Source organism: Nycticebus coucang, chromosome 9 (genome assembly GCF_027406575.1).
Source record: "Nycticebus coucang isolate mNycCou1 chromosome 9, mNycCou1.pri, whole genome shotgun sequence".
Lineage (NCBI taxonomy): Eukaryota > Metazoa > Chordata > Mammalia > Primates > Lorisidae > Nycticebus > Nycticebus coucang.
The window spans coordinates 26,057,417-26,084,618 of NC_069788.1; the positions used below are offsets into that span (position 1 = coordinate 26,057,417).

Here is a 27,202-nt window from a genome sequence, read left to right on the forward strand (position 1 = left end):
AAGATCTTGAGAAAATAATACTTCATTTTACATGGAATCAGAAAAAACCATGAATAGCCAAAATATTACTCAGAAATAAAAACAAAGCGGAGGAATCACGCTACCAGACCTGAGACTGTACTATAAATCAATAGTGATCAAAACAGCATGGTACTGGCACAAAAACAGAGAAGTAGGTGTCTGGAACAGAATAGAGAACCAAGAGATGAATCCAGCTACTTATTATTATTTAATTTTTGACAAGCCAATTAAAAACATTCAGTGGGGGAAAAGATTCCCTATTTAACAAATGGTGCTGGGTGAACTGGCTGGCGATCTGTAAAAGACTGAAACTGAACCCACAGCTTTCACCATTAACTAAGATAGACTCTCACTGGATAAAATATTTAAACTTAAGACATGAAACTATAAAAATACTTGAAGAAAGTGCAGGGAAAACTCCTGAAGGAATCAGCCTGAGTGAATATTTTATGAGGAGGATTCCCCAGGCAATTGAAGCAGAATCAAAAATACATTACTGGAACCTGATCAAACTAAAAAGCTTCTGCACAGCCAACAACATAGTAAGTAAAGCAAGCAGACAGCCCTCAGAATGGGAGAAAATATTTGCAGGTTATACCTCCAATAAAGGTTTAATAACCAAAATCCACAGAGAACTCAAACGTGTTAGGAAGAAAAGAACAAGTGATCCCATTTCAGGGTGGGCAAAGGACTTGAAGAGAAACTTCTCTAAAGAAGACAGGCGCACAATCTACAGACACATGAAAAAAAGCTCATCATCCTTAATCATCAGAGAAATGCAAATCAAAACTACTCTGAGATATCACCAAACCCCAGTAAGAGTAGCCCACATAACAAAATCCCAAAACCAGAGATGTTGGCCTGGATGCGGAGAAAAGGGCACACTTCTACACTGCTGGTGGGAATGCCCACTAATACGTTCCTTCTGGAAGGATGTTTGGAGAATACTTAGAGATCTAAAAATAGACCTGCCATTCAATCCTATAATTCCTTTACTAGGTATATACCCAGAAGACCAAAAATCATAATATAACAAAGACATCTGTATAAGAATGTTTATTGCAGCCCAATTCATAATTGCTAAGTCATGGAAGAAGCCCAAGTGCCCATCGACCCACAAATGGACTAGCAAATTGTGGTACATATATACCATGGAATATTATGCAGCCTTAAAGAAAGATGGAGACTTTACCTCTTTCATGCTTACATGGATGGAGCTGGAACATATTCTACTTAGCAAAGTATCTCAAGAATGGAAGAAAAAGTATCCAATGTACTCAGCCCTACTATGAAGCTAATTTATAGCTTTCATATGAAGGCTATAACCCAACTGTAGCACAAGAATAAGGGGAAAGGGCCAAGGAAGGGGAAGGGAGGAGGAGTCAAAGTCGAGGGAGGGTAATGGGTGGGGCCACACCTACGGTGCATCTTAGAATGGGTACAGGTGAAACCTACTAAATGCAGAATACAAATGTCTACATACAATAACTAAGAAAATGCCACGAAGGCTACTTGAACAGTTTGATGAGAATATTTCAGAATATTGTATATAAAACTAGCACATTGTACCCCTTGTTGCACAAATGTACAGAGCTATGATTTAACAATAAAAATGAATAAATAAATAAGGTGGTAGGACAATGCGGTGGCCAGCAAGGATTTTTTTCAACACAGTTCCTACTGGGAGAATTAATTGCTGATAAACACTTTTCCCAACCCTCTGGTACTCGTTCTCAAAATACGTCTATATACTTTGGTTTTTCTACCTTTCAAAACCACTATTCTCTCTCTGTATCAGGGCTCCTTCTAACTATCAAAGCAATACATGGCTATTTTGGAACATGACTTTAGCATGGAAATGAGAAATCACCAAGGAATATAATCATAACACCACTGGAATTAGTGCTAAAGCAACATGCACCCAGCTTTCAATCTGAATAGTACAACATGTGTGTAAGAAAATATTGTTGAATGACCACATAGGGTTACTCTAAGTTGTTAGTAAACAATATTTACCTTCAAAACTGTCTGAGGTAATGTGTGAGTTCTAAGTTAAGGTTTCGTACCATCAATTTATTAATTCTACTAATAGAAACAATGGAATTTGGAGTCAGAATCAGATTTAATTCATAAATGTACTTGTTATTAACTGATGATGCTATATAAGTTACTTATATTCTATGAGTTGTAGTTTCTTTATTTGAAGAAAGTAAATGAAACCATTAATTTGATATAATAAGGCATTTGAACTAAATAGGATGATGTGAAAATTAAATGAGATGACATGTAAGACCCCTATGTATGGTCTGGCACATGTTAGATAACCAGTAGGCACTCATTTCTCTATTTCTCTTTAGGATAGACTAATTGTATAAGGTTAATCAAAAATCTCTAATTGATACAAGTACCCTAATATTGCCATGCTTACTTACAGTTTTCCCCATTTTCTCTCACTAATGTTTTCATTCCAAAATAAAACAGAGTCAGATTTAAGAACACTGGCTCTTGTCTGCCAAAATCTAAAAGATTTTTATGAATCCTATGACTCTCACCCACAGTAGCTAAAACTATGACTGATGAGGAGTTACAGAGTCATCAATGTCAAGTTAATAGATCTAACATTTGTTTCATATCCTCTGGAATCCATCACTATTTAGGCTGAAGGGTTGTTTTGAATGAAAATACATATGTCTTTCTAAAAGATTAATTGAGTGGGTGAGATTTGGAGGTGAATCAAATTACACAGGGATAGTCTTTTGTTTTGATTTTATGTTTGACACTTAGTAATTTTCATGTAGGAACAAACAAGCCAGTTGATGGCTGTCATTTGCCAATGTGTTCCCACAGTATGGGAAGTGCCTTGGGGACCAACGCTGTGTAATCTTCCGTAAAAACAGGAGTTAATGATGCCTCCTTGGGTCCCACTGCATCCCTGGTATTTAACTGATAGTAGATGCTCAATATATATTTGTTGAATGAATAGTGTATGCCCACCCTGCATGAGAAAACAAGAGGGAAGTGGTGCTGTGGTTCAAGAATAAAGGAATAGAAGATAAAGGACAAGGTATGTTTCCCCAGGACTCACCCTGTTGGTGGTAAATCAGTAGCTGCAACTATAATATAACCCTCCACTGATACTTCTCTGACTAACCACATGAGATGATAGAAAACTTCTCAGGTCAGAAAAGGATGCAATTTCAGAGATGAGATATTAAGAGACAGTGTAAAAAAAAATGAAGAAAATAATTTCTATCTTTCTTTTACAGTGAGGAATAAAGCAATAATATAGAATGTAAAGGGAAAGTTTCAGGTTAACAAAATAGCACCTTCTTTAAAGGTATTTTGTACATCATGAAAGGGAAACTGAAAGAGCAGCCATCTTACCTGAAAAAAAGCATTTTATGTACTTATCAAATTTGCTCACACATAAAAATAAAGACACTACCAAAAATTTATAACAAAGAATGGCTTCCTTCATCATTTCTATAAAGAAACTCAATTATCTAACACTTAAGGATTTTTTGAGAATTAAATAAAATTATACATAAGATGTTCCCAGCATGATACTTACCCTGTAGTAAGCTTTTAAAATTGATTAGTTGCTGTTGGCATAGCTGTATATTATTATTCTGAGTTTCCCATGATAAGTAGCAATCTAACATAAAATATATATATATATAATCAATACATACTAGTGACAAAATCATCATTTTAAAATGTCATAAAAATATTGTTACTGAATACACTCCAAAGTACTTTTCTTTAAAATCAACATTTTCACATCCTTTTTTTCCCGGTCAACTTATGTTATTTTTTTCCTTGCCTTTATATCACGCCTTTACATCTCTGTGTATAATGAAACTCTGTTCTCACTTATGATTTTGTTAATTGATAAGTCCACAGGAAAGCAAACCTATTCCCTTCAAATCTGCCTGTTCTAATTACCACCGAATTCTAAACACAGCCACTACTCAAGAAGCCTTTCTTTTTGAACATCACAGTATTACTTATTCAAAGAATCTATTTGCAGTGTTCCTGGTGGAAATATTTTAAGAATCATGCCCCAGCCTTTGGAAAGCCCATATTGGCATTAATAAATCCGGTTACCTGGAAAGGGTTAAGAAAGCCCAGCACTCGGGAAATCCGTAAGCCTTCGATTCCAGTAGGCTGCCCATACTGTATCGTGCACAGATATATATACATATTTTTTAAATCAACATGTGACTGTGTAGGAGATGAGTGAGCCTCCAAACTATGTGAAAATAGCTCCTCGAGATCTAATGACATTCAATTGAGCAGAGTGTAGGCATGAAGGAATTTGAGAGGCACAAAAAAATCATTGTTCCAGTGCATAACTACTAAAATGTTTTGCCATAAAGATAAAATCCCCTCTTTCTTTCCAAGAGACATTTGCTAAGGCTTGTAATGTATCGTTTCAATTCTCCCAATACATTTCTTCATAAAAATGCAACATATTTTCCTTTGGGATTTCAAATTTTGCTTAAGAAATTTAAAAAAATTATAATTGTATGTCCTTTTAGAAAATTGCATGGGGAAAAAAAAATAAAACAACATAGTCCCACACAATAGGGTGTTTGTTTGCTTTGTTTAAGGAAAAGAAGATAATCATTAGGTACAATTAACATTTCCCATGAAAACGTCTACCTGAAATTTTATTTTAGAAAAAAAAACTGCGGTCTTTGGCAATTCATGACTTCTTAAAGAAACTTTTGGCTTTTCTAGATTTCTAAGCATGAGCTCAGCAGTCAGACTGCTTGGACAACCATGCCAGCTCTGTCCAAGGGTGACCTTGGATGGTTGATTTACCCTCTTCTTGCCTTAATTTTCTCATCTGTAAAATAGGGTAATAAGAGTAGCTCCCTTGTAGGGCTGTGGTTATATGTGTTGGTGCAGATGACCCCTGAAACAGCACCTGGCACATCCTAAATATTCAACACATATTAACTGTTAACTGCATCTATTTTTTGAAATAGAATTACCATGCATGTTTTTAAACGTTCTTCCACTATTTCTGACCTTCCTCCATCCATTCTTACATCCCACTTTCAACACTCATTAAAGATAATCAATGCATGACCTCTCGCTACTCAAATCGTTTACTTTTTCCCCCTAAACTTCTGCATTATAGACATGGTTGGCCCTGCTTTCCCCTTGGTCCTCTTTGGTACTGCACTGCCCCATTCTTCTCCAGGGCCTCCTTGGCTCCTCTTCGGCCTCAAAGAGAAAGAGCTCCAAGCCACACAGCAGCTGGCGTCCTCCTCTTTTCATCGGCTTTGTCCCCTCCCCCCACCCTGTTCTCTCTTGGCCCCCACTCTCCCGGTCCCAGGACTCATGAGAGCTGCCTATCAGCCAGAGCACCTCCACGTCCTGTCCTCCCTGTCTCCAGCTCCAGCTGCTGCCCACGGCCTCTAGTTCAAGCACCACAGCGCACACAGTTGAACTGGGGGTTGACACACAAGAGTTTGAGCAGGGCTTTGCCATTCACTAGTTGTGTGGCCTTGATCAATTCTTTCTTCATTTTAGAAAATCTCCACTTCCTCCTAGAACTAATCTAATCTCCAGTTAGATGTGTCCAAAATCTTTGGACATTCCACACACATTTATAAAATAACGCTTCTTTCTAATTTCTAGAAATATTTCTGCTGCCACCATCATTTTTAAAACACCAGTATTCAGCTTTCTATTATTTTGCTTCACTTGTTTCTATCATCAAAAAAAACCTATGGTAATATATATCAACCATAATAAAAACAAACAATAAGAATTTTATGGTATGGTGTTGCCTAGTTTAAGAGTGATTCTTCAGACCCCTTTACTACCAGGGGTGACCCTGTAACAACACTGTGACCACTACAATGTAATGGGAAGGAAAGCTCCTTAAAATGATATGGTGTGACCCTCTTCCCCTCACCCTTTATTCTGCTGGCTGGAATTTGGATGTGATCATTGCATCTCTGGCAGCCATTATTAGATCTTGATGGGAAGGGCATCACTGCAGATGTGACAGAATGATAAATGATTTGACAGGAAGAGACTCCAAACTAGATGAAGAATGACAACTTCCGAACTTTTTTTTTTTTTTTTTTAATGTGAGAGAAGAGTAAACATCTGCCTTGGCATTTTCTCTCTTTGACACAGCCAGATCTAATCTTAAGTGAATTAACAACAATGCAGTCTCTAACTCTTCCTGAACATACAGCCTTCTTTCTAGCCAGGCCAGTCTCCTCCCAAGCTCATTCCTTGCTCTGGTTCGGTGTGTTTCATTTGCCTGCCCTCTCCTCTCACCCACCAGTATCTTGGGTCTGCTCACCCACAGAGGTGCAGATCTATAAAGAACAATCTCTGATTTTTACAGTGTTCAATTCTCTCCCTCTCGTCTGAATACTTGGTAGCATTTAGATTCTGTTTCATATCATCATTCATCCACACAGGAGTGCCTTATCTCTTGATTTATTTGTAAAATCACTATAAACTGGTGTTGCAGGTGGGGCTGGTTGGAAACAGATCCAGAGAATTAGTTCAGGGCACCAGATATTTCTGGGAGATCGGCCCTGGTGTTAAGTAAGAGGAAGAGGCAGAATGGGGAAGAGGGAGAAGTTGAAATGTGACGGGGCCCAACAGAGCCTAAACTCACTGGGTAAGAATCCTGGGAGCTCCCCCAAACCTGTCCATGAAGCATTCCATACTCAGCCAAAGTGGCCAGGGCTTTGCCTGCTGTGGGCTGTCCTGGGAGACCGGACCTCAGTGAAAGATCCTCTGCAGATGAGGCAGACTAGGTAGGAGGTGACACTTGGAGACATTCTGCCAACCACTCTTCCCATAGCTTGCAGCAAGACTGTTCTCAAAAAGAGAGCTGAGCACCACATCTCTGCATTTACTACTCTCTGTCTTCCTTTTCCAAAATACCAATTTTAATACTAAACCTACAGTAAGGTAGGTGCTTGATAAATATTTACAGAGCCCATTGTTTCAATTTATTCTATGTCTAGTGGAAGAAATATAATCTGCACAAAGTTCAGGAGGTAAATTTCCTTATGCCTCAAAAAAAAGATATTAAAAAGTGCCTTTATAAGGGAAAATCTTTTTGAAACATTTCCCTGCTGCTTCTGGACTCAGTAGGTGCTTTGCACAAGCTTTAAGTTCTTTATTAATTAAGTTACTGCAAGTAACACCTACCACCGTGCTAGATGTTGCTAGGGCCTCCAGACGTACTCCATCTGAAGGGCAGTAAGTGGCGAGAGCTGCCCATGTGACTTGCTTCTTAGGAGAAACAGTGCTCTTGGAATCCTCCAAGGAAGAAAGCTCACTGTTCACCTTCAGGTCAGGAAAGCAAATTTGCTATGAGAAAACTTCACTGAGCCTTCCACTGTTGTTTCCATTCTCTTCTACACTCTCTCACTCTAAGGTCTCTTAGGGGTCTGTCTCTCCCTGCTGTTGAAAATGACACGAGTAAGCAGGTGATTTTCCTGTTCACTATACCCTTCTTTCCTATACCAATCACAGTCCCTTTGTTCACATGCCATTGTCATATAGGCACAGCAGGGGCTGTGAAATAGGATTACAGAGGAGAAGGAAACCCAGAATTGAACGAGGCTCTGACTCTGGCCAGTTCTAAATAAAAACAGCAACTTAGGGAAAGCACCAGAGATAAATGAAAACAATTATTATTATTATTGGTGTCATTATGATTCTTTAAGAGATAATGAAAATCAGTCTGAGGATTAGATATGACCTACCTTCTTCTCACTTTATCTTGGGCCTTTATGAGTCATGGAAGCAAAAATCTGTATTCCTCAGGATGTATCTGATCAATGTTTTTATTTTAGCCTGGAGATTAGGAGCACTGGGCGATCACAAGGTGAGTTCATTTTGTACAACTGCCTCCTGCAAATCTTCCTATATCTCTGTCTACTCGCTGCTTCCTAAAATATATCTTTATGGTAATTTAGCCACTATAAGAATCACTCCCATCTGTTCTCTGCTGCAAACATAGCTACTTCAAGAGAGGGCTGTCTTTGCTGGTGGGCTATGGAGGGTGGTGGTGACAGGGCTGGCACACAGTGTGCAAAAGAAGCCACCCCACTATAGCTTCCATTTATAATTCACCACTTGAGTGTTTTTGAAATGTTTGTGTTTAGATGTTGTTTTCTTCATCTCCTAGAGCCAGAAAGCCTTGTCACAAAGTCAAACTTCAAAAGTGACAAACTACTCTGATCGTAGAAGGGTGGTTTAGTCGCTAGGGAAACCACCTTAAAAGGAGAAACAAATCTTTTTTGTGAATGTATTAGCAGAGAGAAGAAATAGATACTAAGTTTATGAGTGAGTCCAACTTACTTTGAGCCACATTTGGGGTCCATGGTGACAAGAATGAGAATTATACTTTTTTAGGCCATAAACATAGCAAAAATATTTAACATACAGGAAAACTTTTTACAGTAGCCAAGCTATTACAAATACAAAACAAGAAATTCCTTCTTCTTTTTGCTTTGTAAATCTAAAAAAAAAAAAAAAAAAATCTAAAGATGAGCCAAGTTTTGTTTTATTTTTTTTTCCCCCAGGACATTTGTGGAATCTGGGAAAATACCCAGGACTCAGCACCACGCTCTATATAGGTAAAGGCTCCTGACAGACACTGCTGATGCAATCTTAGGGAGAAACTGAAGTCCCTGTGAATACTCCACAAACATTTTTAAAGGAGTTGAATGTAAAAAATCATTGTGAAGAGGTCAGAGGCTACTCAATACAGAAATGGAAAAGGAGAAGGCCTGCCTTTTCTCTCCAAGTACCTCCCTAGATCTGCTGTTTAATCCTAAAACATCTAGAGAGTCATTCTTTTATCTTACAGCAAGTTTCAGATCATTTCCCAAGAACAAATTTTGATACCAGAGAAAATGAAAAATTATAAGTATTAGATATCTTTGCAATATTGGGAGTGATTTCTATAATAGGACAAAAGAATTTGAAGCTAGTGGCCAAACAAAAGATTTCTTATTTTTTCCTTTATTTTGATGAACTGAATTATTTCTTTGGCCTTGTCTTCAAGCTCTGAAATCTTTTCTTCTGCTTGGTACAGTCTGTTCTTAAAATTTTTCACTGTGCTTTGAAAATTCCTTAAAGGACTCCCTCATGTCCAAATGTTCTGTTATTTTTTTAAGTAGCTATCTCTTTAGTGCATTTTTTATTTATGTCCTAAATTTTTTTTTTTGGTTACTTTGTGCTGTTTTCAACTGCCTCATTGATCCCACTAAGCTTATTTACAAACCACATTTTGAATTCCATATCTGACATTTCAAAAATTTCTTTTTTGGTTGAAGTATATTATTGAAGAGCTATTGACATCCTTTGAGGGTATTGAGACATTCTGCTTTTTCCACATTGCCAGGTTCTTATGCAGGTGCTTTCTTATCAGGAACCTCCTCCCTCAGCTTAAAACAGATATCTTTGTGGTTCGCCTGCTCCCCTCTATCAAGAAGTCTGCTGCCCAATGTAGTCAATATGGAGAAGATGAGGTACATTGCTTTTTAGCTTATGGGTAGGTACCCAATGTGGTATTGCTGGCAATTTGGGTTGGTTGGATCTCAGACCCTGGGAGAGTGCTCAGGTGGCAAGCAGTAGTAGATTAGGTTAAATAATCCCCAGTTGCCAGTCCCCTGAGTAGAATGATTGAATCCTGAGGGGACCAGACTAAAATCAACCAGGAAAACTTGCTCTTAGAGCTACCCAGGTTAAGTTCCTGGCTATAAAAGTGAAGAAATCAAGAGAAATGAAGAAATATGGGATTTTGTACAATGTCAAAGCACAAGAATTATAGGTATCCTCAAGGGAAAAGAAAAAGCAGCAAAAAGCATGGAAAAACCTATTTGAGAAAATAATGAAGGGAAATTCCCTGGTCTTGGACATCCATATTCAAGAAGGTCATCAAACTCCTGGAATATTTACAGTAGAACCTCTGTAAGTTGACTACCCAAGGTAGTATAACAAATTGGTCAACATGAAGAGGTAGTCAACATAAGGAATTAGGCCTACTGAACTAATCTGTACGTGTGGTGTATATCTGGTCTATGAAAATTAGGTAAACTTAAGGAGCTGGTCAATATAGGAAGTGGTCAGCTATACAGGAGGTTATACTGTATTGCATAGAACATCACCAAGACATATAGTCATCAGTCTGGGCAAAGTCAAAGTGAAGAAGAAAATCCCACAAGCTGAAAGGTGAAACCATCAAGTAATTTATAAAGGAAGACCCACCAGACTAACAGCAGACTTCTCAGCAGAAACCTTACAAACCAGAAGAGAAGTGGGTCCCATCTTCAGTATTCTTAAACAAAATAACTGTCAGCCAAGAATTTTGCATCCTACAAAAGTTTCATAGTTAAGAAAAAATAAAATCTTTCCCATACAAGCAAATATTAAGAGAATTAGTTACCACTAGACATGCTTGCTCTATAGGAGATGCTCAAAAGTGCCTAACCAGTGAACAGTCTGAATTCAACAGGGTAAAAACACTTGAAAGTAAAAACTCACAGGTCTTAAAACTTATAAAACTCTTAACTCTTATAATAGTACAACAACTCCCTATAACACAAGGGAAAAGACAAAGCAACTAGGTAACAATTAACAGAATGACTGGAAAAATATCTTACTTTTCAATATTAACACTGAAGAAAATGATCTAAATAACTCACCTGAAAGATGTCACACCTGTGGTGCATATTACAGGGGTATTTGCGAAACTTGGTAAATGTAGAATGTAAATGTTTTGGCACAGTAACTGAGATAACGCCGGAAAGGCTATGTTAACCACTGTGATAAAAATGTGTCAAATGGCTTATGAAGTGAGTGTATGATGCCCCATAATCATATCATTGTATACAGTTATGATTTAATAAAAAAAAAGAAAAAAAAAAAAGAAAGATGTAGATTGAGACAATTGATTAAAAAAATGAACAAGCCAAATATCTGTTGTCTCCAAAAAATCCATTGAAATCACAAGGAGTCTCATAGACTCAAGGTAAAAAAGAGGGGAGAGAATATTGCATGCAAATGGAAACCCAAAGAGAGGAGGAACAGCTACTCTTACATCAGATAAAACAGATTGTAAATCAACAACATTACCAAAAGACTAAAATGGTTATTATATGATGATAAAGGGATCAATGCAACAAGAAGAGGTAACCATCCTAAGTATATGTACCTAATACAGGAGTTCTCAGATTCTTAACACAAATATGACTAGACCTAAAAAGTGAAATAAACAGCAATATAATAGTAGTAGGGAATTTCAACACATATTGGTAGAACTAGACAGATCATTCATTGAGGGAGAAAATCAATCAGAAAACATGAGACTTAAATGGGACTCTAGAACAAATGGACCTACCAGACATTGACAGAACATTCTTCTCCCAAATCTTAGAATATGCATTCCTCTCATTAGTTCATACAACATTTTGCAATACAGAACTTATATTAAGCCACAAAACAAGTCTCAGCACAGTTTTTTTTTTTTTTTTGAGATAGAATCTCACTTTGTCACCCTCAGTGGAGTGCCATGGAGTCATAGCTCACAGCAACCTCAAACTCTTGGGCTTAAGCAAACCTCTTACCTCTGCCTCCTGAGTATCTGGGACTACAGGTGCCTGCCATAATGGCCAGCTATTTTTTTTTTTTTTTGGCAGGTGCAGGGGGCAGGGTCTCACTCTTGCTCAGGCTGGTCTCAAACTCATGAGCTCAAGCAATCCATTCACTTCAGCCTCCCAGAGTACTAGGATTATAGGCATGAGCCACCACACCTGACAGTCTCAACACATTTTTAAAAACTGAAATTAGACCATGTATCTTCTCAGACCACAGTGGAATAAAACTAGAAATCAAGTCCAAGAAGAATTCTTGAAATGATATAAATATGCAGAAATTAAATAGTCTGCCGTTCAATGATCTTTGGATCAATGAAAAATCAAAATAGCAATCAAATTTTTTAATGAAATTAGAATGGTAATGCAAACTACCAAGATCTCTGTTATAGCAAAAGCAACTAAAGTGAATGTTCATTGAACTAATTGCCTACATAAAAAGACAGAAAGATTATAAAGTAACATCCTAATGGTATACTTCAGAGAATAGAATAAAAGGATCAATGAAACAAAAAGTATGTCCTTTGAAAAGATAAACAAAATTGAGAGACCACTAGTAAAATTAACCAAAAAAAGGAAGAGAAAGGATTCAAATAAGCTTATTCAGAAATAAAGGGAGAGATAAAAATATAAAGCACGTCTAAATTGGAAAAATGGAGGTCAAACTATCATTGTATGCTGATGACATGATCTTTTATCTAGAAAAAAACCCTAAAGACTTCTCCAAGTGACTCCTAAAATTGATATATAAATTCAGTAAAGTCTCAGGTTATAAAATTAATATACACAAAGCAGTAGCATTTCTATATGCTAATAACAGCCAAGCTTAGAATCAAATCAAGAAGTCAATAACATTTACAATAGCTGAAAAGAAAGTAAAATATCTAGGAATACAGAAAACCAAGGTGGTGAAAGATCTCTACAAGGAGAACCAAAAAACACTGATGAAAGAAATCGCTGATGACACAAACAAAGGAGAAAGCATCCCATACACATGGATCAGAAGAATCAATATTGTTAAAATGTCCTTACCCCCGAAAGTGATTTATAGATTCAATGCAATTCCCATAAAAATACCAGTGTCATTTTTCACAGAATTAGAAAAAAAAATTTTAAATTTTATAGTGAATCAAAAAAGAGCTTGAGTTGTCAAAGCAATCCTGAGCAAAAGAATAAATCTGGAGATATCATCGTACCCAACTTCAAATTATACTACAAGGCTATAGTAAACAAAACAGCATGGTTTTGGTATAAAAGTAGATATATAGATCAATGGAACAGAATAGAGAATACAGAAATAAAAACCATATACCTACAACCAAATGATTTTCCACAACCCAGACTAAAACATACATTGGGGAAAGGCAATCCTATTCAAAACATGATGCTGGGAAAATTGGGGAGCCACACACAGAAGGAAACTGGTTCCCATACACAAAATAAACTCAAAATGGGTTAAAGACTTAAATGTAAGACCTGAACCCATAAAAATTCTAGAAGAAAACTTAGGAAAAACTCTCTTAGACATTGGCCTAGGCAAAGAATTTATGAGTAAGACCCCACAGGCATTTATATATACAACAAAAACAGAAACAAATAAATGGGACTTGTTCAATTTAAAAAATTAAAAGAAATCTGTGCATGACAAAAAGAAATAGACAACCTACAGAATGGGAGAAATTGTCATAAACTGTACACCAACAAAGAACTAATATCCATAATCTACAAGGAACTCAAATAAATCTGCCAAAGAGTAGCAAATAACCCCATTAAAAAGTGGGCAGAAAACATAACTAGACATTTTTTGAAAGGAGAGATACAAGTGACCACAAACATGAAAAAATGTTCAACATCACTAATTATCAGAGAATGCAAATTAAAGCCACAATGAGACACCATTTTACCCTCTCAGAAGGTCATTATTAAAATGTAAAACAAAACAAAACAAACAAACAAACAAAAAATGTAGCTGGGCATTGTGGTGGCCACCTATACTCTCAGCTATTTATGTATGTTGGGGGTGGGGCACTAAAACAAAGTGATCTTTTTTTTTTTTTTTTTTGTAGAGACAGAGTCTCACTTTATCGCACTCAATAGAGTGTTATAGTGTCACAGCTCACAGTAACCTCCAAATCCTAGGCTTAGGCAATTCTCTTGCCTCAGCCTCCCGAGTAGCTGGGACTACAGGTGCCTGCCACAACACCAGGGTATTTTTTTGTTGCCAGGTTTGAACCTGCCACCCTTGGTATATGAGGCTGGCACCCCACTCACTGAGCCACAGGCACTTAAGTCCATGAGTTTGAGGTTGCTGTGAGCTAGGTTGCCAAGGCACTCTACCCAGGACACAGAGCAAGATTCTATCTCAAAAAAAAAAAAGGTAAAAGGCAGTTGAGAGCAAGATGGCGGCCGAGTAACAGCTTCCTTGCATCTGGGCACCGTGAGTCTGGGGATATAGGACTCCAGGCATCTCTGGCTGGTGGGATCTACTTATCATCACCCCTGTGAGGATACAGGGAGTCAGTGAGAGACTTCTGGACCCCAAGAGGAGGACTAAAACAGTGGAAAAATGGCAAGTGGTCGCATGTGTTCAATCAGTCTAAACCCGCCCGCAACTGTAAGCTCAGTAGCAGCAAGACTACAAACCGGAAAGGCCTTACCTGTGAACTGTTTTGGTGTCTTTGGACTTGGCACTCAGTTGAACTGCCTTGGGGAGAGCCTGAGCAGGAGTGCGGAGAACTTTGTCCGTTGTCTAGGGCCCCAGTCTGAGCCGCTGAGCCAGACGGAGCTAATAGTGTTTCACTGTGGGCCACAGGGAGCCATTGTCAGTGATCTGCCCCGGCAAGCTCCACCCTCAAGGTCGCAGAGCTAGAATCTGGGTGGGAGCTGGTAACCTAGCAACCAAGTAGCCCAAGGGTGGGGTCTGAGCCGCTTTGCAGATCTAACCCTCAGGGGCAGAGTGAGACCCCTGGGTAAGTGGATAGCCACTTCAGCAGTGATTCCAGAGATAAGCACTTTCCTGGGAAAGCTTCTGCTCAGCAAGTTTACAAGTTCAAAGTGCCTTTTAAGTGGGCTGAAGAGAGATTTAGGGTGTCTACCCGCTGGGGTTTGAGAAATCAGTAGCCTCCAGTCATATCAGAACTGTGATTAACATCTCATACCCCAGAAGACCACATGTTGCCCAGACAATATTCAACAACATATACACACTACTTTGTTTTCGGTGTTTGTTTGTTTTTTTGTTTGTTTGTTTGGTTGGTTGTTTTTTTGTCTATTTTGATGTTCTTGATGTTGTTTTGTTTTTTAATTTCAACCTTTTCCGTACAGAACATTTTTTCTTTCTCAATTTTTCTAGTTTGGTTATAATTTCCCATTGCTGCCTTTTTCAATAACTAGAACTTCATTTTTGCCAGTGTTTCTACCACTATTATTTGGTTTTTCACCCAATTTTATCCCATAAAGTTTTCTGTTTGCTTGTTTTGGTTTGATTTATAGCATTTTTGTCTTTCCTCTCTACTTGGTGGAGGTGGGGTACTGTGTCTGACCAGGTTAGCAAAGAGCTGCTGACCTCAAGGGAACCACCCAACTGGGCACCCCCAGAAGGTGGGTTTTCTTTAAAGTTGTGTCAAAGTACCCTACTGTACACCTATATTGCTCTGTCTCCCTCTTTCTGTGTCTCTCTTCTTTTTGTCAATATTCCTTTTACCCACCCCCTCTCCTTTCTCTGTTTTTTTTTTTTTTTTTTTTCTTATCACTCGGTCCTCCTTTCTTTCATCCCTTTCTTGGTCTTCAACCTTTCACCCTTCTGGTCCTGTACCATAAGGACTCATCAAACCCTTAGTCAACAGGCACAAGAACTTAAAGAGAAAGAGGAAGTGAAAGGAAAATTAGGGCAAGGAAACAGACAAAAGAAATCACTCATGAGGAAGAATCAGCAGAAAACTCCAGGCAACATGAAGAACTAGTCCAAAACATCCCCACCAAGGGACCATGAGGTAGCTACTGCAGAGGATTCCACCTATAAAGAAATGTTAGGAATGACAGAAAGGGAATTTAGAATACACATGTTGAAAACAATGAAAGAAATGATGGAAACAATGAAGTAAACTGCTAATAAAGTGGAAAATAACCAAAAGGAAATCCAAAAACAGAATCAAATAAGAGAGGAACGATATGAAGAATATAAAAAGGATACAGCAGAGCTGAAGGATCTGAAACAGTCAATTAGGGAACTTAAAGATACAATGGAAAGTATTAGCAACAGGTTAGACCATGCAGAAGAAAGAATTTCAGAGGTAGAAGACAAAGTTTTTGAGATAACTCAGATAGTAAAAGAGGCAGAAAAGAAGAGAGAGAAAGCAGAACATTCACTGTCAGAATTATGGGACTTTATGAAGCGTTCCAACATACGAGTTATAGGAATCTCAGAAGGGGAAGAAGAATGCCCCAGAGGAATGGAAGCCATACTAGAGAATATTATAAAAGAAAATTTCCCAAATATCACCAAAGATTCTGACACACTGCTTTCAGAGGGATATCGGACCCCAGGTCGCCTCAACTGTAACCAAGCTTCTCCAAGACACATTGTGATGAACCTGTCCAAAGTCAAGACCAAAGAAAAGATTCTGCAAGCTGCCAGGAGTAAGCGCCAGTTGACCTACAGGGGCAAATCCATCAGAGTGACCGCAGACTTCTCTAATGAAACTTTCCAAGCAAGAAGACAATGGTCATCTACCTTTAATCTACTTAAACAGAACAATTTCCAGCCCAGAATTCTGTACCCTGCTAAGCTAAGCTTTAAAATTGATGGAGAAATCAAATCATTTATGGATATACAAACATTGAGGCCAGACTAACGAGGAATAGAAAAGTAAAATCTCTAGTAACCTCAATCAGAAATGATAAAGGGGAAATAACAACTGATCCCACAGAGATACAAGAGGTCATCTCTGAATACTTCCAGAAACTCTATGCCCAGAAATTTGACAATGTGAAGGAAATGGATCAATATTTGGAATCACACCCTCTCCCTAGACTTACCCAGGAAGAAACAGAGCTCCTGAACAGACCAATTTCAAGCACTGAGATCAAAGAAACAATAAAAAATCTTCCAACCAAAAAATGCCCTGGTCCAGATGGCTTCACACCAGAATTCTATCAAACTTTCAAGGAAGAGCTTATTCCTGTACTGCAGAAATTATTCCAAAAAATTGAGGAAGAAGGAATCTTCCCCAACACATTCTATGAAGCAAACATCACCCTGATACCAAAACCAGGAAAAGACCCAAACAAAAAGGAGAATTTCAGACCAATCTCACTCACGAATATAGATGCAAAAATTCTCAACAAAATCCTAGCCAATAGATTATAGCTTATCATCAAAAAAGTCATTCATCATGATCAGGTAGGCTTCATCCCAGGGATGCAAGGCTGGTTTAACATACGCAAGTCCATAAACGTTATCCATCATATTAACAGAGGCAAAAATAAAGATCACATGATCCTCTCAATAGATGCAGAAAAAGCATTTGATAAAATCCAGCATCCTTTTCTAATTAGAACACTGAAGAGTATAGGCATAGGTGGCACATTTCTAAAACTGATTGACTCTGTCTATGACAAACCCACAGCTAATATTTTACTGAATGGAGTAAAACTGAAAGCTTTTCCTTTTAGAACTGGAACCAGACACGGTTGTCCTCTGTCACCTTTACTATTCAACGTAGTGCTGGAAGTTCTAGCCAATACAATTAGGCAAGACAAGGAAATAAAGGGAATCCAAATGGGAGCAGAGGAGGTCAAACTCTCCCTCTTTGCTGACGACATGATCTTATACTTAGAGAACCCCAAAGACTCAACCACAAGACTCCTAGAAGTCATCAAAAAATACAGTAGTGTTTCAATATATAAAATCAATGTCCACAAGTCAGTAGCCTTTGTATACACCAATAACAGTCAAGATGAGAAGCTAATTAAGGACACAACTCCCTTCACCATAGTCTCAAAGAAAATGAAATACCTAGGAATATACCTAATGAAGGAGGTGAAAGACCTCTATAAAGAAAATTATGAAATCCTCAGAAAGGAAATAGCAGAGGATATTAACAAATGGAAGAACATACCATGCTCATGGATGGGAAGAATCAACATTGTTAAAATGTCTATACATCCCAAGGCAATCTACCTATTCAATGCCATTCCTATCAAAATACCAACATGGTACTTTCAAGATTTGGAGAAAATGATTCTGCGTTTTGTATGGAACCAGAAAAAACCCCGTATAGCTAAGGCAGTTGTTAGTAATAAAGATAAAGCTCGGGGCATCAGCATACCAGATCTTAGGCTGTACTACAAAGCCATAGTGGTCAAGACAGCATGGTACTGACACAAAAACAGAGACATAGACACTTGGAATCGAATTGAAAACCATGAAATGAAGCTAACATCTTACAACCACCTAATCTTCGATAAACCAAACAAGAACATACCTTGGGGGAAAGACTCCCTATTCAATAAATGGTGTTGGGAGAACTGGATGTCTACATGTAAAAGACTGAAACTGGACCCACACCTTTCTCCACTCACAAAAATTGATTCAAGATGGATAAAGGACTTAAATTTAAGGCATGAAACAATAAAAATCCTCAAAGAAAGCATAGGAAAAACACTGGAAGATATTGGCCTGGGGAAAGTCTTCATGAAGAAGACTGCCATGGCAATTGCAACAACAAAAATAAACAAATGGGACTACATTAAACTGAAAAGCTTCTGTACAGCTAAGGAGACAATAACCAAAGCAAAGAGACAACCTACACAATGGAAAGGATATTTGCATATTTTCAATCAGACAAAAGCTTGATAACTAGGATCTATAGAGAACTCAAATTAATCCACATGAAAAAAGCCAACAATCCCATATATCAACGGGCAAGGGACATGAATAGAACCTTCTCTAACGATGACAGATGAATGGCTAACAAACACATGAAAAAATGTTCATCATCTCTATATATTAGAGAAATGCAAATCAAAACAACCCTGAGATATCATCTAACCCCAGTGAGAATGGCCCACATCACAAAATCTCAAAACTGCAGATGCTGGCGTGGATGTGGAGAAAAGGGAACACTTTTACACTGCTGGTGGGACTGCAAACTAGTACAACCTTTCTGGAAGGAAGTATGGAGAAACCTCAAAGCACTCAAGCTAGACCTCCCATTTGATCCTGCAATCCCATTACTGGGCATCTACCCAGAAGGAAAAAAATCCTTTTATCGTAAGAACACTTGTACTGGACTCTTTATTGCAGCTCAATTTACAATCGCCAAAATGTGGAAACAGCCTAAATATCCACCAACCCAGGAATGGATTAACAAGCTGTGGTATATGTACACCATGGAATACTATTCAGCCATTAAAAAAAATGGAGACTTTACATCCTTCATATTAACTTGGATGGAGTGGAAGACATTATTCTTAGTAAAGCATCACAAGAATGCAGAAGCATGAATCCTATGTACTCAATTTTGATATGAGGACAATTAATGACAATTAAGGTTATGGGAGGGGAGGAAAAGCAGAAAGAGGGACGGAGGGAGGGGGGCAGGGCCTTGGTGTGTGTCACACTTTATGGGGGAAGACATGATTGCAAGAGGGACTTTACCTAACAATTGTAATCAGTGTAACCTGGCTTATTGTACCCTCAATGAATCCCCAACAATAAAAAATAAAAAATAAAAAATAAAAATAAAACGTAAAAAATAATGCTGGTGTGAAAGCAGTGAAAAGGGGCCACATATTGACCATTGGTGGGAATGTAAATTGGTATAATTTTCTATGGAAATGAGTATGGAGATTTCTCAAAGAACTAAAAGTAGGCCTACCTTTCAATCCAGAAACCCCATTTGTGGGAATCTATCCAAAGGAAAGGAAGAAACTATATATATATATTTTTTTTTTTTTCAGTGTTTGGCCAGGGCCAGGTTCGAACCCACCTCCTCTGACACATGGGGCCAGCGCCCTACTCCTTTGAGCCACAAGTGCCATCCTGAAACTATATTTTTTTAAATGTACTATACATATTTGCAAAGACACGGAATCAATCTAAGTGCCTATTAACTGAAAACTGGATAAAGAAAATGGGATATATATATACATATATATGCCATGAAATACTACTCAGCCATAACAAAGAATGAAATAATGTCTTTCACAGCAACTTCACATGGAAATGGAAGCTAGAATCCTAAGTGAAGTATCTCAGAAATGGAAAAACAAATACTACATGTTCTCACTTAGAAGGGGAGCTGAACAAATGGGTATACATGGTCACACAGAGTGGTATAAGGGACTTGACTATTCTGAAGGGGGGATGGTGGCAGATTGGTAGAAGAGGGGATGGTGGCAGATTGGTAGAAGAAGGGTCATCAAAACTGTACATCGAACCCAATGGTACGCTATTCACATGACAGGTACACTAAAAGGATTGACTCCATAATTATACAATTCATCCATTTAACAAAATCCACCTGTCCCTCCTAAATCTATTGAAATAAAATAAAATATTTATTATTGTTGTCATTATTATTAACTCCATCATCACTTGTTCTTTTCCTTACCATCACCAACATTGTGACTGTAATTTTATCACCTTAATCACCATTAGTACTACATAATAAAAATAGATACTCTTCTTTAGGCATTTACCATGTGCCAGATGATTCTCAGGAGCTGGCTGATCGTTTTTTTTTTTTTTTTTAATATCTGATCTTTTTTGGTAAAGGGACAGATAGTAAATATTTTAGGCTTTGTGGACCATACTTTCTCTGTCACAACTATTCGTCTCTGCCACTGCAAGGGAAAAGTTGGCATAGAAAATATGCAAGTAAAGGGATGTGCCTGTGTTCTAATACAACTGTCAGCCTGGAGGGTCACAGGCCCAGTGTGCATGCACAGCGTGAGCGGGTCATGCTCACCTCCTGATCGCCATCAGAGCACTTTTCAAGTACTTTCTGGGCTAGTCATACATCATTTTAAGTCCCAAATGCTAAATGACTTGCATTTGAAATTCCACATGCATTAGTTGATAAAACGAGGCTGCTCGTTTTATCAACTAATGAGCTATTTGACCTTAAGATACGATACTTTATGCTGCCAGACCCCAGATTCTTCATCTGTAAAACATAACTGCTGGCCTACATCCATGTTTTCAAATCGTAAGTCATGACTATGAGTGAGTCCTGTTTGCCATTTTAAAAAACAAATCAGAAAAGACAAGAGTACAATGGAATAGAATCAAATTTAACAGAACATATCTGAATAAATACTATTTCAGAGACTCTGATTTTGTGGTTCATAAGTTTGAAAAGCACTGGACTAAATAATCTAAGAGCTCCAAGATATTCAATGTGCAGCTTTAAGATATTCAATAACTCTATAACCTATTCTCACTGCAATAAAACCACTCAAACTGAGTGTGACAGAAAGTCAATAGGACTGTAATTCTTATAAATTCTCTTAGAGCCCCAATGTGTTGCAATTATTGAGAAACTGTTTTAAACCATTCTATTTTTATTATATTATGAATTTTATTATAACTCTATCGTTATTACAATAATCTTATAATACTATTAGTATATTAATAATAATATTGCCATACTATTATATTACAAGTATAATTAAACATATTTTGATTGGGAAATAGGATCAATAATGAAATAAATTCTCCAAAACTCACCTGACTTTAGGGGTACTACTTGCCTACATATAAATAAAACAATATCAAATAAGATGTTCACAGCCTGTTAAATATGGGAGCATTTTGAAATGCTTTGAACTTGTACCAAGATATATAAAAAGAGGAAAACTTTCTAGTTCTTGTTTTCATCGAAAGGATACGGTACACGCTATTCCTAGGCTGATAATTATGATTTGCATTAAAATCGCAATTCACCAGTATGTAGAATAATCCAGCCAAAAAAACTTAACCCTTTTGGCCCATGTTCATCTGGAAGCCCTGGAGGAAATAAGGGCTCATTGGTAAAAATGGGTAGTGCTTGTGTGTGTAATAAATTTAATGAAAAGGACAGGAAAGACACTTTAAGAATTCACGTTCTGAAATTGAAACCCATTCTATTTTTAATCCTCTCTCTTGGGTATTTAATTCCAGATCCTAGTCAAGTCATGTTGTACAAAATATCCAGGTTGACAAATTATCACTGCTTCACTTAGCTGCAATTTCCCTTCTGGAAACTATCTTTGTGAATTAATATTTAGAAACGCAAGCTCGGTTTAGAGCAATCTCGCTGAATAAAGAATTGACTCTGGAAACTGAAGGATTAAAAGCAAAAATCACAAAATTAACTTCATATAAAAAAGCAAGGCAGTAAATAATAATTTTTAAATGTGTTAAACATTTACAAGTTCTCAAATAACAAATGTGAGTATAATTTTAAAAGCTCTGTAAATAGAGGCCTGGAGTTTATGAGGATCACAGTTGATTCTGGGAGCAGTTTCCGACCTCAGTATGCTTTCCCAGACATGAAGGATCAAGCCGCTCTCCATTGCAACTGGGGGATAGATTTCTTTAACAATAATAGTACACTTTTAGAAGTCAATGATTTTTCTTCCATAAGATTTTAAAAATATACCCTTCTTGCTATCTAGGAAAGACTAGACCAAAATCTCTAGGCCATATTCCTTGAATAAAATGTCCCCATTCACCATTTTATCCCATATTCAATTGCCAAACAATTGCTTTCAATGCTAAAAACAAATAAAATATTGGAAACATTGATATTCAATAGGAAGAGAAAGCAGTATTCAGACCAAATTAATGAAATAAGATTTTCAGAGACCTCAGCTATCAGATGTCTCTCTTCAAAGGAATACAGATGCACAGGATGTCTCCAAAAACAAAGATCTACCTGCCCCAAACGTCAATATTCTTAAGGGTGACAAACACTGCTCTACAGTATTTTTCCCACCAAAAAAAAAAAAGAAAGAAGATTGGAACTATAACTTCAACAGATAACCAACAAAGATACACAGAGGACAAAGAAGCATATAAAAAGACGTTTAACATTGTATGTCATTAGGGAGTTGTAAAATTACAACAGTGGAATTTGACAACATGTATTCATTATTGTAGCATCATAAAGAATAGTCACAATATTCTGCAGTGAGATACCACCGCGTACCTGCTAGAATGGCCCAAATCTGATGCACTGATAACACCAAATGCTGATAAGAATGTGGAGCAATAGGAACTCTCATTCTTTGCTGGTAGGAATGCAAAATAGTACAGCCAAGTCAGAAGACAGTTTGGCAGTGTCTTAGAAATTTGAACATATTCTTAATATAAATCCAGCAATGTCTTGATATTTACTCAAATGGATTAAAAATTTATGTCCACACAAAAATCTGCACACTAATACTCATGGCAGTATTAATTATTCACCAAAACATGAAAGTCACCCAGACATCTCTCTATGGGTGAACAGATAAATGAACTGTGGTATATTCAGAAAACCAGAATATTACTCAGTGATAACAGGATAAGAGTATCAAGTCATGTAAACATGTGAAAGAAAACCTTTAGTACTAAGTGAAATAAGCCAGCCTGTAAAGGCTACATGCCTATTGTATGACTCCCACTACCTGACATTCTCGAAATGGCAAAACCATGGAGATAGTAAAAAAGATAAGTGGTTGCTAGGGTTTGAGGGGAAGGAGGAATAAATCGGTGGAAGACAAAGGATTTTTTTAGGCCAGTGCAACTATTTTGTATGATACCACAATGGTGGACACATGTTGTTATCCATTTGTCAAATCCCATCTGATGAACAACATCAAATGTGAACCCTAATGTAAACTTCAGATAATAATGACGTGTCAACATAGGTCCATTGATTGTAACAAATGTGCCACATTAGGGTGGGATGTCAATAGGATGGGAGATGGTGCATATGTGAAAATAGACACGCAGGAATTCTCAGTACTTTCCACTCAATTTTGCTGTGTGCATTCAAACTGCTCTCAAACTTTATTAATTTTTTTAGATGACAAAAAAATGAATAAGTAAAACAGAAAACCCAGAAAGAATAAGGCTGTCAAATGGGCTAACTGATTATGGAGGTAGGAATATCTTCCTGGGAAGGACTGAGGAATTTTTTTTTTTAATTTTTTTATTAAATCATAACTGTATACAATGATATGATTATGGGGCATCATACACTCACTTCATAAACCATTTGACACATTTTTATTACAGTGGTTAACATAGCCTTTCCGGCGTTATCTCAGTTACTGTGCCAAAACATTTACATTCTACATTTACCAAGTTTCGCAAATACCCCTGTAATATGCACCACAGGTGTGATCCCACCGATTCCCCTCCCTCTACCCACCACCCCCCCTTTCCCACTTCCCCCTATTGTTAAGTTGTAGCTGGGTTATAGCTTTCATGTGAGAGTCCCAAATTAGTTTCATAGTAGGGCTGTGTACATTGGGTACTTTTTCTTCCATTCTTGGGATACTTTACTAAGAAGAATATGTTCCAGCTCCATCCATGTAAACATGAAAGAGGTAAAGTCTCCATCTTTCTTTAAGGCTGCATAGTATTCCATGGTATACATATACCACAATTTATTAATCCATTCGTGGATCGATGGGCACTTGGGCTTTTTCCATGACTTAGCTATTATGAATTGGGCTGCAATAAACATTCTGGTACAAATATCTTTGTTATGTTGTGATTTTTGGTCTTTTGGGTATATGCCCAGCAGAGGAATTACAGGACTGAGGAATTTTTAAGTCTATTGGACACCAACAGAGAATAAGCCTTAATTATTGTGCATAACTCTCATGTCTCAAGACATTCTTATAAGATAGGTGATGCACTTCACACAGCTATCTGAGCATTCTTGGTTGGAAGAGTCATGGGGGGGGAGGGGGAAGGGATTATCACCAAAGGAAAAGTTAAGAAGAAAGCTTAAATCTTACAAGAACTAGATTCTTTCTGACAGTGGAACTTCAAACTGAGAATTGCTGCTTACATTTCTTCACATGCTTAATATCCAAAAGCAGAAGAAAAGAAACGAGAAAATGAACAAAACTGATAAATCATTCAGTTCACTTAAATTTCTGAAAGAATGACACTTCCAAATTAGAGGCAAGGTTATTTAAAAGGAGGATATTTACTGTCAGCAAAGATGAATGAGAAAATTGGATGCGGTGGTAGGTATACCACAAGGAGGACCCCTACCTCCGTGAGAAGGTTCAATTCAGGGAGTTAAGTCAAAGGAATTGGATCAAGTTCAACTTCATTCAGAGAATATAGTGATGGTTTAGTTTTGTTACAGTACCACAGTATTAAAAATGTCCAAGTTTGACAGCAGTTCAAACTAGATACTTTAAAAACATTCTGAAGCATGTTCAGTGTAGATTTTAGTTTACAAAATAAACTCAATATTGGGGCTAAATTCAGGCCTTAGCAACTTCTTTTTTGTGGGGGGAATCCCTATTCAATAAATGGTGCCGGGATAATTGGATAGGCACATGTAAGAGACTGAAGCAAGATCCACACCTCTCACCACTCACAAAAATTAATTCCTAATGGTAACAGACTTAAACCTGAGGCATGAAACTATAAGAATTTTAGAAGAGATTGGAAAAATTCATATAGATATCCGCTTAGACAAATAATTTATGAAGACCCCAAATGAAAATTCTTTAAGTCTATATGGTGTCATAGGATGTAGTCACCGGGGTTCTGCCCCGGGGCAGTGTCCTTTAAGACCTGTGGAACCAGCAGCTATCAATTGGGGAAAATGAAGTAAAAGCAATGAGAGATAAAGAGATGGGACACTCAGAATAGAGTTTTAAAAGGTGGGACACAGGGGACTGCTGCTAGCTTGTGGGGCTTCAGCAAGTGGCCCTGAGTGTTTGTCCCACCCAGCTTTTATTGAAGACTATTTTCTTATTTAGCCAGGGGGATAAGCTGAGGAAGGGAGTAAAAACATCAGCAGTTTCCATGAGTAAGCATGTTAGTTCTTATTCTATCTATAATCAGTAACTTTAAGGGTCTGGGCAGCCTTGAGAAATCCAGAACCTGAGCCTGTGTGGGGGCAGCCTCCTGTCTGTGGTCACATCTACAGATTCCTTGGGGGAGGTTAGACCCCTCTAGTTTCCCTTCAGAGCAGACATGGTGGCATCAGTTCTTCTCTGAAGAATCAGTGGAAAAGAGGAATTTTTTTCTTATCTCCACCCAGAGGCGTTTCCCTCCGTGGTTATGGTACAAGCCCTCTTGCCCATATCTCAGGGCTCGAGCTGTTCCTTTAATCTCTGCCTCGGCCATGATACAAATCCCCACAATGGGTCTTTGCTTTGACTGTTGACTGGGCAGGGGTCGGCCGGGTTAATATTCCTTCCCAGCCCTTGCACGCAGCTTCTACTATGGCCATTGTTCTTCAGAGTGCTTACAGACCTAGCCACAGTGTTTGCGAGCTGTCTCCCTTACAGGCCAGCCTTCTAGTAAAAGCAGGAACTGCTCAGACACGTAATTTAACTGTTAGTTTAAAAGTAAGCTAGGTAAATTGTTTTTATTCCATCTTGCTCAGCTTATTTCTTTGTTTTCCTCTTTTCTGGGGGTGTTTTCCCTTGCCAAGAATGGGGTCTTTGGTCCCCACTCTCCCTGCAGTAGTGTTTTGTTTTCTTTTACTTTGTTTATGAGATGGATTCTGATTTTTGTTCCTGAATGATGCAAAGAGTCAGGTATAAGAATTTTGTGAAAGGGGTAGTCTGAGAGTTATAGCTATGTTATATGAGCCATCTATCCGAATTAGAACTATCCTAAAACCCAGGTCTTTCAGCTAACCTCTCAAGCTCAAAACCTAAATGTGTATTCAATTATGTTCCATACTTCATTAAAAGAAAGGTACAACTTTCTTCTGGGTAGATGCCCAGTAATGGGACTGCAGGGATCAAATGGGAGATCTAATTTGAGTTCTTTGAAGATTCTCCATACTTCCTTCCAAAAAGGTTATATTAGTTTGTACTCCCACAAAGTATACTTTTTTTTTTAATTGTTGGGGATTTGTTGAAGGTACAAAGAACCAGGTTACATTGATTACATTTGTTAGGTAAAGTCCCTCTTATAATTGTGTACCACTCCCAAAAGGTGTTTCACACACCGTGACCCACCCCCACACCCCCTTCCCTCTCTTCATTGTTCCCTTTCCCCACTCCCTACTGTATGCTAGGTCATTAATGGTCCTCACATCAGAATTGAGTACATAGGATTCTTGCTTCTCCATTCTTGTGATGCTTTACTAAGAAGAATGTGTTGGAACACAACTAAAGCATCACAAGAATGGAGAAGCAAGAATCCAATGTACTCAATTCTAATATGAAGCCAGCAGATGGTCTAATACACACCCACAAAGAGAAAAACCTAAATCCATTCAAGGTAGAGGGCGGGGGAATGAGGGAGTGGGAAAAAGGGAGGTGAGAGGAAGATAAGTGTGTCCCAC

The 27,202-nt window shown here is 37.8% G+C and overlaps 1 protein-coding gene across 17 annotated transcripts in view; it reads right to left on the reverse strand.

Annotated features, from left to right (window-relative positions):
• Nucleotides 1–27,202, reverse strand: part of MLIP (muscular LMNA interacting protein) — a 312,602-nt gene that overhangs the window by 180,929 nt on the left and 104,471 nt on the right. For 11 of the 17 annotated variants that reach the window (XM_053603349.1, XM_053603340.1, XM_053603337.1 and 8 more), the window contains exon 1: nt 4,129–4,248. The exons of 5 other annotated variants lie outside the window; for them this stretch is intronic. In XM_053603349.1, the coding sequence (XP_053459324.1) occupies nt 4,129–4,224 (96 nt within the window). In that variant the 5' untranslated portion in view covers nt 4,225–4,248. Of the gene's footprint in view, nt 1–4,128; nt 4,249–27,202 lie in introns of those variants that run through there. One more of the 17 variants, XM_053603334.1, reaches the window with a different exon arrangement.